We start from the raw sequence: 8,969 nt of genomic DNA, 5'->3' as shown, positions 1-8,969 counted from the left end.
AATGTAATATTTTAAAAATATTGAATTATTGGAATGGGGTGGTCTAAACGTTTTGTGGTTTAGGGCAAGATATTTTACCCTCCTAAACTGAGCAGCACTTTCTGGTTAGGAACAAAATTATCAGTGAGAAATGATTGACTAAATAACTTTTTTTTTTTTGGTCTTTTTGAAACAGGGTTTTCCTGTAGCCCCAGCTGACCTGGAACTCACTATTGTAGACCAGGCTGGTGTTGAACTCACAGAGATTGGCCTGCCTCTGCCTCCCAAGTGCTGGGACTACATGTGTGTGCCAGCACTGTGCTGGCTAGTTTCCTGACCTCTAAAAACTCTCAGATGCCCTAGCCTAGCATCTGTGAAGCCTAGGTCAGACTGCCAACAGTAAAGATAAGGAAGGGGGAAAAGTGAGTGGCAGGGGAGGGGGAAGCAGGGTTAGGGCTAACCCCCAAAGCCCAAGAACAGCCCAGGCTTTTGATAACTTTTCTGTGAGCTGCACAGCCTCTCCAGGACTCTATTTTCCTCATCTGTGAAATGGGACCAGTACAACTGGGAAGGAGGACTAAGCCACTTCTAGAGCTAAGGGTGCCAGAAGGAAGGGTTACAAAATCTGCCAATTAATTGCTCACGCTCAAATCTGCTTCTTAGGCTCTGGCTTCAGCTCCCAATCTACATGTTGCGGCTGAAGGTAATTCTGCCCATCCTCGAGGGACATTCACAGGCTTGGACTAGAGAGGACAGGTCTAGGGTTTCTAGCAGCCCCAGGAGCTCCTGGCTCCTGAGACAGGAGCGGCCCTGGTTGCCCTTTTCTTTTCTGGTCCTTTCTCAAGATGCTGCTAAGCTACAGAGCATGGCTTTGGTTCTCTACCTCTGTGGGACTACCTGGGTCTTGTGCTATCCAGGCCTCCTATGCAGGGTCCCTGGTGCAGAAAAGAGAGATTATTCAATGTGGCCACATTGGGAAAAGGGACAGAGACCCAGTGATGTTCCCCACCCTCAACCCATGTCCATCTTTGGTGTCCAGATGTTTAAGTGGAGGCCACAGGTGTGCATACCTAAACAATCCTCCTCAGGCCTGGTCCTGCCCATCGTTGTCTGGGTTCCAAGCTCTCCAGCAAGGCGGGAAGGTAGAGTTTTACATTTCTTTCCTGTAGAAAAGTCTGGGATGGTGTGACCTGCCCGCCAACCTCCTTTGACCCAGGCTTTTAGATTTCTCTTCTTCCAGCATGGGATTCCTGGGGGAATTCCAGTTCTTTGTGGTTCATTCTGATAGCCATATTGAGGGTCACAAAAGTCTCTAAAATTTCTTTATCCCTGCCAGGCTGGTTACACTTATGTAGCCTAGGTTGACCTGGACTCAGTAAATAGTCCAGGCTGGATTTGAATTTACATCCATCCTCCTCCCTCAGCCTCCCCAGTGCTGGAATTACAGGTATGTCTCACCATTTAAGAGACCCCATTTCCCAGAGGCCTCAATTCCTACTTCCCTGGGGTGATGGCTCGCTCAGCCTGGACCAGATTTAACTGCAGGTGAGCAGCTGCAGCGAAGACAAAGAGGAAACAAGAACAGCAACAAGTAGCTGGCCAGACGCCCTAACAAGCAGGCCAGAGAATAAAGACGGGCGTGGTCCCCCTCGCCTTCAATCCCAAGCACGCTGGAGGACCTCTGTAAGTTCGAGGCTAACCTGGTCTACACAGTGAGTTTGAGGCCAGTCAAGAGCTACATTTTTTTTTTTTTTTGAGATCTTGTCTCAAAAAGAAAGAAAAAAAAAAGTAAATAAAAGGAGACAAAGACGACGTCTGTAAGAGAATGAAAGCACAGCGTATGTGTGAACGAGAAAAAGATGCAAAAATCAAGTGGTGAGGACACAGAATGGAGAAGGCCGCATCCACCCGCTCTTGGCCCAAGTGTTACGGATTCTCTCCCACACTGAATCATTTCGGTACCGAGCGCCTCTCGCGACCACCCCGGGCCGAGGCCCTCCCTCCCGAGTGGGAGGTAAAACCGGCGACCAGCATCTCCCGCAGCTAACCCCAAACGCAGAGAGGGAGGGCGGGAGCTAGCGGGAAGGGAGGGCGAGGGGAGGGATGGAGGGAGGGGCTGCGGTAGGAGGTAACCATGTGGTTCCAGCTCAATTTTTTTTTCCTCTCTTTCTCCACTCGGTTCTCTTTCCAAACAGGGAAAAGTGTTGCACGGCGCGGTAGCGCCTTGTCGCCTCGCCTTTTCCCTCCCTGACCCTGGGCCGGGCTCTTGCCCTGGCGCGAGCTGCTGGGGCCAGGGCTAAAAGCCCTCGGTGCCCCGGGAGCGCAGCGCGCAGGGGACCCGGGCGCGGGGACCTCCCGCACATGGCTGCAGCCCCCCGCGCGCACCCCGAGGCGCCGCGCCCAGCTCGCAGAAGGTCCGTCGGCTGCGCCCCGTCGTCCTGCAGCCCGGCAGCGCTGAACGGGGAAGTGCCCGTGTCCAGGGATCGGCATGTCCCTCCTCTTCCTCTGGCTAGGTGAGTGTCTTGGGGAGGACGAGAGTTTGGATGGCCCTGGCTAGCTCATCCCTGCGTTCCGGGGAGATTGGTCTTCAGCACCGCCGTTCCCGCAGCCCAGAGTGCGGTAACCCATCGGTCCCTGCCTCCGCGCCACCCAGGAGCGCAACTGGCAGCTGAGGACCGCCCAGTCGGCCATGGAAATGTCTCACGCATCTGGGCCCTCCAGCCAGCTCCGGGGTGGGGGCGTTTCCTGGTGGAGTTTGACGGAGAACCGTTTGGTGTGGTGTGGAGGGTACTTTTGAGCGCGATGTTTGGTTTCAGGAGTATCGAGGGAGAGAGGAGAACTGGGGGAGGGAAGATTCATCCAGGGATTTCTGTGCCAGGTTCTGAGGGTGGGGGAGCTTTTTTGTTTCAAACCGGCGCTCTGAGCGCTCAGATTAGAAACAGATGTGTTGACTGGTAAGCAGGAGGGAGAGGGAGGAGAGAAGGAAGGAGAAAAGGGAGAGAGGGAAACTGGGCAGGGCGCAAGAAGCACCAAGAAGCCAGGTGGCCTCAGACGGTGCTGAGAGCAAGCCCGGGAAGGAGAGAAAGGAAAAGCCAGGGAAGCAGAGAGAACCGAGGAGGGGAGAACAGGATGTGAAGAGCTTGGATGGAGGGCAGCCTGAGCAAAGGGAGCCTGAAGACCTGGTTACCGGTGTAGCAAAGGAAGCCACCGAGAGAAGGGCAGACACTGCGCGCTGCTGACCCTGGCTCCTGGGCAGAAAGAACTCTTCTGGGTCTTTTTAGGTGGGTGGGACCCAGGCCAGTCTCCCGAGGCCTGGATGCCCTAGGGCACATGCTGGCATGCCTGTGTTAGACTCAGGCGGGTATGCAGGCTAGGGCACAGAGCGTTGGGTGGGGCAAGAGGCTAGAGGACATGTGAGGGACCTGGGCAGGAAGGCAGCAGAACCACTGGACAATAGTCACAGTATGTTTCAAAAAGCAAGGATAGAATCCATCTGGAGACAAAACCCAAATGTAGCAGGAGTTCAGAACATCCAAGAGCAGATCAGGTGTGGTGGACACCAGGCCATAGGAGAACTGATCAGTGGATTTGAAGTGACTAACCAGGTGGCCCACCAGCTTACTATGTAGGGTTTCATTCCATAGCTCTCATGTAAGAAAATGAGATGGTTCCTGGGGCTCATCCAGGCCTGAGAGCCAGCAGGACCAGGACTTAGATGGGGGCTGGAGCCTAGAAGAACCAGCAAACAAAAATGAAGGAAAACCAACCAGTTGCTTGGTGTGGTGATCAAGAGCTCTCCATCTTCCTTTGAAAACCCTCATACCAACTTGGCATGCCTAGGCTGGTAACTGCCTCAGCTGTAGAAGAGTAGAGCTGTCACTAAAGCAGGGAAGTGGAGAGGACCCTTTCCAAATTCTTTGAGATATTGGCCAATTATTGCAATACTGCTCCTGAGCTCGGCTGCCATAGATCATAGCACCTTTGTCACCCCTCCTGATTCCACCTCTAAGCTACGAATAACCTGATGTTCAGTAGATTCAACTTGCGGAATGCCAACTTACACTCAAGTCCTTGTTAGCCCGAGCACTTCATGTTAATCCCTCTGTTCTTCACACCAACCCTACTGGCTAGCTGTTAGGACTAATCTCATTTTGCAGATGAATAAATCAAGGTGTACAAAGGTCAAATAACCTGGTCAAGGCCACAAGCTCATAATTAGCAAAGATGGGATTTGAGTATAGGCTAAGTGCAGGATACCATGCAAAGTGAAGAGTGATTTTGGCTCAAATGGTCATTTGGCGTCAGCTGGTGGGACTGGATGTGACCCTTGATGATGGTCATCCTCTTGGTTTATGAGAAAGGAAGATCTGAGATCGATATCAAAAATGTCATGGATTCAGCTTCTTTATTGAGCACTTACTAGGTGTAATCATGTCTCTGGTGAGACAGTAACCTATTGGGTTGATTCTCTGCCTAATTTCTCTGTTAAGACAGTAAACTGCTGGGTTGATTCTCTTCCTGATTTCTTTCTTGGGTCTGTCATTATGTTATTATTACAAACTAAAGTCTCGGAAGAAGAGGAAGGAGGATTACTGACTTGGAATTTGTGTCACTGAATCTTTATTGACACCTGCTCTTAAGCTTTTGCCATGTCTAGGCTGTTGACAGACTCAGACTCTGATGTTCTAGATCTAAGTTGCTTAAACTGTTCAAGTAAGTGACAGGCCTCAAAAGAGAGCAGTATCAAAGGGACCCCTCTCCACATGAGACCCTGCATGGGTTAGGAGCCCACAGGGAAAGCAGTTGTGCCAGCTGGATTAGCCCATATTTGCAAAGTGGCTTTGAGCCTCAGTGTGCTTAGAAACCCTTCAGCAAAGCCAAAATGAAAATCCAGACTTCCCTGAATCCAAAATTCTGCTGTTCTATTGACCCTTTAAATGGGCATTTTTTTGGTGCTGTTTCTGATCATGGATGACTCTATTCAGAGCCTTCTTTGTAGGGAATGCACACTTAGCAGGAGAGTTGGGAGGACTCAGAGGGCTCTTCATCTGAACCAGGATGGGTCAGTTGACCCCTTGCTTTTTGGACTCGCTAGTGAGCAAGGCCAAGTGCCCCCACCCCCTCGTATGAATAGCCAGTGTTCTCTAAGAAGCAGAAGGAGTGGAGCACCCCACCCTTCCACCCTTTGGGTTCTCGTTACTCTGCCTTAATGTCTCCCCTGGTCTTGTAATAGCTGTCACTTGTGTCCAGCCTGACCCAGCCTCCATCCTATACTCTGTGCCTTGTGGGCCAGCTGACAGGAAACAGAGCCTGAACTAGAGAGTGGCAAGCTGTCTGGGTTCCAGCTCCCTGTCTCTTGTCTGTAAAATGAGGGTGAGGTGAAGGACCTTGCATTACAAATTTCTATGATTCTATGACCTTAATTTTCCAAAAAATTTTAGTCATTCTCATTACTTTATTTTTTTGTTATTTTTAAAAACTAACTTTTTAGGTCAGAATGCAAAGTACCTATTGCTCTGTGTGTGTGTGTGTGTGTGTGTGTGTGTGTGTGTGTGTATTTGTGTGTTGCTGGGGAGCCAGCCCAGAGCACTCTAGACAAACACTCACTACTGAGCTATACATCCCCAGTTCATATCCATTGCTTTTAATACTGAATACAAACTATTCTGAGCAGACAGGAGAGGAGCTTGGTTCCTCACACAGTGAACTTGAGGAAGGCTTGCATGTGTAGTCCCTAGGTTTGTAGTACAATGACAGATCTCAGTGGGATCCCACGTCCTTCTGTCATCTTCCCACATGAGTGGTGATGGTCACATGGTCCCAGTTGGCTCACATCCTGTCCCACCTTATTTTTTCATCTTATGCTCAGTTGAACAACACATGAATATATTTAATCTAAGTACCTGATGATGATGATGAACTAATAGACAAATGATTTTTAAGATATAATCAAAGATTGTCAGAAGTAGGGAAACTAAGCTACTACCAACTGAAATCACTGGTTCTTAAAATTTTGAACCCAGACCCCTCTGAGAAGCTAATGAAAACTGCAAGTCCATTTCTTAGAAGACACACATACATCAGATTTTGCCAGTGAAGCAATTGCCAATCCTAGGGCTTCGTTGACCTACTGGTAGCCTTCTTGTAACCTAAGTTCATTCCTTATGTAACTCTTACTCTTCCTTACTCTTTCCTTTATGGTTAAGAAGGTACCAAAGTTAAGAGAGATTTGGCTAAAGTTATCCAGCTAGCTTAGTGGAAAGGGCAAGACCAGAACCCCAATTGCCTGATGTGTTCTATCACACATCCTTGAAATAGAAAATGACTTTCCTTCCTCTTCAGCTCCCGTAGATAAGCTTCAAGATTGCAGTTGCCCTTCCAGTGTTGAATTCAGTTAGATGAGCTGAGTGCTGAGTAATTGGCATGGTTTTCATGTTGAGAAATTGCTGGAATAAAAAATAGGGAAAATGTTGTAACATTTCAATTTAACCATCATAACTGGAAATCCTGGAAACTTTGATGGGCTATGTTTGATGTAGTCAGAAAGAAAAGTTAATACCCAGGATTCCAAAGATGTGGTTGTATACATACAAGAAACAGGACTGGAAATCGGTGACTCTTGTTCCTTCGTAATGCTGTGTTATTCCAAGCACATCATACCTACCCTGATCTTCCCTTGCTTCTCTGTAAAATGAAACTGCACTAAGGCATTTCTGATGCCCTTCCCTGAGGTTCTGAGTTCTGGTCAGGACATAGTTTTGCCACCATAACCTGCTTAATTTTTTTTCAGGTACTGCCCACTTGTAACAATTTTTGGCAGGTGATTACAAACCCAGAAGGGCCAAGTAAGATGAACAAAGTAGTAGTGACTTGCATCCCAGAACTGCCCTGCAGCCCTGTGAGCCAGAGTGATTTTCAAGGTCAGGGCGGTGACCAGATCCGCAAGCCTAGGGAATCCGTGTCTGAAATCCTTACCGAAAGAACTTGGTCCTAGGCCATTGCATACAAACAACACCAAGCAGAGATAACCCAGGAGTGACTTTGGTGTTAAAGATCTTTTGTGCAGAACTATTTGTAAGCATTAAACATTTTCTTCTGCATTAAAAATAAAATTAGATTTTTCTGTATGTGGGAGGAGGCATGGGCCACAGAATGCATGTAGAAGTCACGTCAGTCCATAGAAGCTGGTTCCTCCTACCACGTGGGTTCCAGGGACAGAACTAAGGCGATAAGGCTTGGTGTCCAGTGCTTTTGCCCACTGAGCTGTCCTGATGACCCTGTTTTTCTTTTCTTTTTAAAATTAATTCATGATTTACAATTAATAAATATACCTATTAAGGGTATAACTTGATAGATTCCATGCATGAATTTGAATTTGTGTTTGGGGTTTGAAATTTCAATTGTATGTTATTAGCCTACTTATAATAAATACTCTGAGAGAGAATTGCGTTAGTAGGAATATTACCATGACAGTAAATCTGTGACATGTTTTGGTGGCTGTTTGAGACAGGGTCTTACTCTGTAGCCCAGCCTGGCCTCAAGCTTACAGCAATCTTCCTGTTTCATCTTTCCAACTGCTGGGGTTATAGATTAAGGCACGGCACCTGCTTCAATTGCTAACATTTGTACAAGGTTTAGCAGCTTATAGAGTGCCAGAAATAAGAAAGGAGCTAGTGAATGGTGGGTTGGTTCAGGAAAGTCACTGACATAAAATTACCCTTCAGGAATGAGCTTTATTAGGAGAGAGAGAGACTCCCCTCCCCAACCATTGGAGCTATGGTCTGGCCTTGAGGTGGGAGAGCATTAGGAAGGGACAGTACATTATGCCAGAGACAACATGATGGGACCTTAAAGGGAAGGAGAGCCTCCTTCACCTAGAGGACTAGGTTAAAGTAAAAGAGAGATAGCCATCATGGACAGGATGATGGGGTGGGTGGGTGCAGACAAATCCGCTGAACAAAGGAAAATACCTGACTTTTATATCCTCTCAGCAGATGGCAGGAAGCGTCTCACCACATGATTTAGTCTGGGATAGCCTACATGACAAGGAGCATGGAGGGGCCAGGTGTACTGGGCAGGACTATAAATTAGGGGTCGTGACACCCCAGCAGCATAAACTCTGAGAGAGAGAGAGAGAGAGAGAGAACAAAGTACACTAGCACGCCCTGTATTACCTTCAAGTTGCTCTTCCATAGTAAATGTCGTTATTCCTCTATTCTACAAATAAATAAACCAAGGCTCTGAGAAGTAAAGTGAACTTACCAAGAACACACTGTTATGAATTGCTAAGCAGGGATGCTAACGATAGACTGGGGATTCCCAAGACTGTGAGCTTCCCCTTTTACCAAGAGACACACAGCTGGCTGTCCTACAAAGATTCACAAATGTTTGTTTGGATGACCAATGATGTTTATAAGTGAGTTAGAGCACATATCCTGTGTGCATCCCACTGTTAGCTCCTCCTAACTACTTGGAGGCCTGTAGCCATCCTCAAGGTTCCTGATGAGGTGGCATGCCCTGCTTTGGGGTCAAATACAGGGACCTCCTGTATTAGCTCAAGGTCTTTTGGCCGTAGTTGCGAAGGTTCGGAGACTGTATGGCATGTATATTGCATTTTCTAGTTAAATTTCTGGTGTTAGTAGTTCTGACTATTGTGTACCCTAAAGGAAGAATGTAGACTTGTACTCCCCTCCCCCCAAAAAGGTTCAGATTCTCTGAACTTCCCGACTGTCTGAATTCTGAAAACATTAAAGTTTATTTCCTTTGGCACCCTACAAACCAAAATGGGGAAGAATGCTGAAACAAACCATTATTTTATGAGTGGCAGTCAGTTGGATCAGTGTGTGTATAGCCTCAGCCAAAGTCTGGCCATGATAAGGCTGAAAACTGCTTTGTCTCAGGAGAAGGCAGGGAAGAAAGCTGGTTTCCTTTGGGTCCCTGAGAGGGAAGAGTGGGGGACACTCTTCAGAATTGTTCCTCAGTGAGTGGAG

The 8,969-nt window shown here is 47.8% G+C and overlaps 1 protein-coding gene across 1 annotated transcript in view; it reads left to right on the top strand.

Moving 5' to 3' along the window:
* Window positions 1-2,093: 2,093 nt before the first annotated feature.
* Clmp (CXADR like membrane protein) overlaps window positions 2,094-8,969 on the top strand; it is a 118,488-nt gene continuing 111,612 nt past the window's right edge. Inside the window, exon 1 of the mRNA XM_017796339.2 lies at window positions 2,094-2,492. Coding sequence (XP_017651828.1) covers window positions 2,468-2,492 — 25 coding nt within the window. The 5' untranslated portion in view covers window positions 2,094-2,467. The remainder of the gene's footprint in view (window positions 2,493-8,969) is intronic.

Source organism: Nannospalax galili, unplaced genomic scaffold (assembly GCF_000622305.1).
Source record: "Nannospalax galili isolate Female #2095 unplaced genomic scaffold, S.galili_v1.0 scaffold229, whole genome shotgun sequence".
NCBI lineage: Eukaryota > Metazoa > Chordata > Mammalia > Rodentia > Spalacidae > Nannospalax > Nannospalax galili.
The sequence above is the reverse complement of the archived record's forward strand: the minus strand, read 5'-3'. Positions and strand labels throughout refer to the sequence as shown.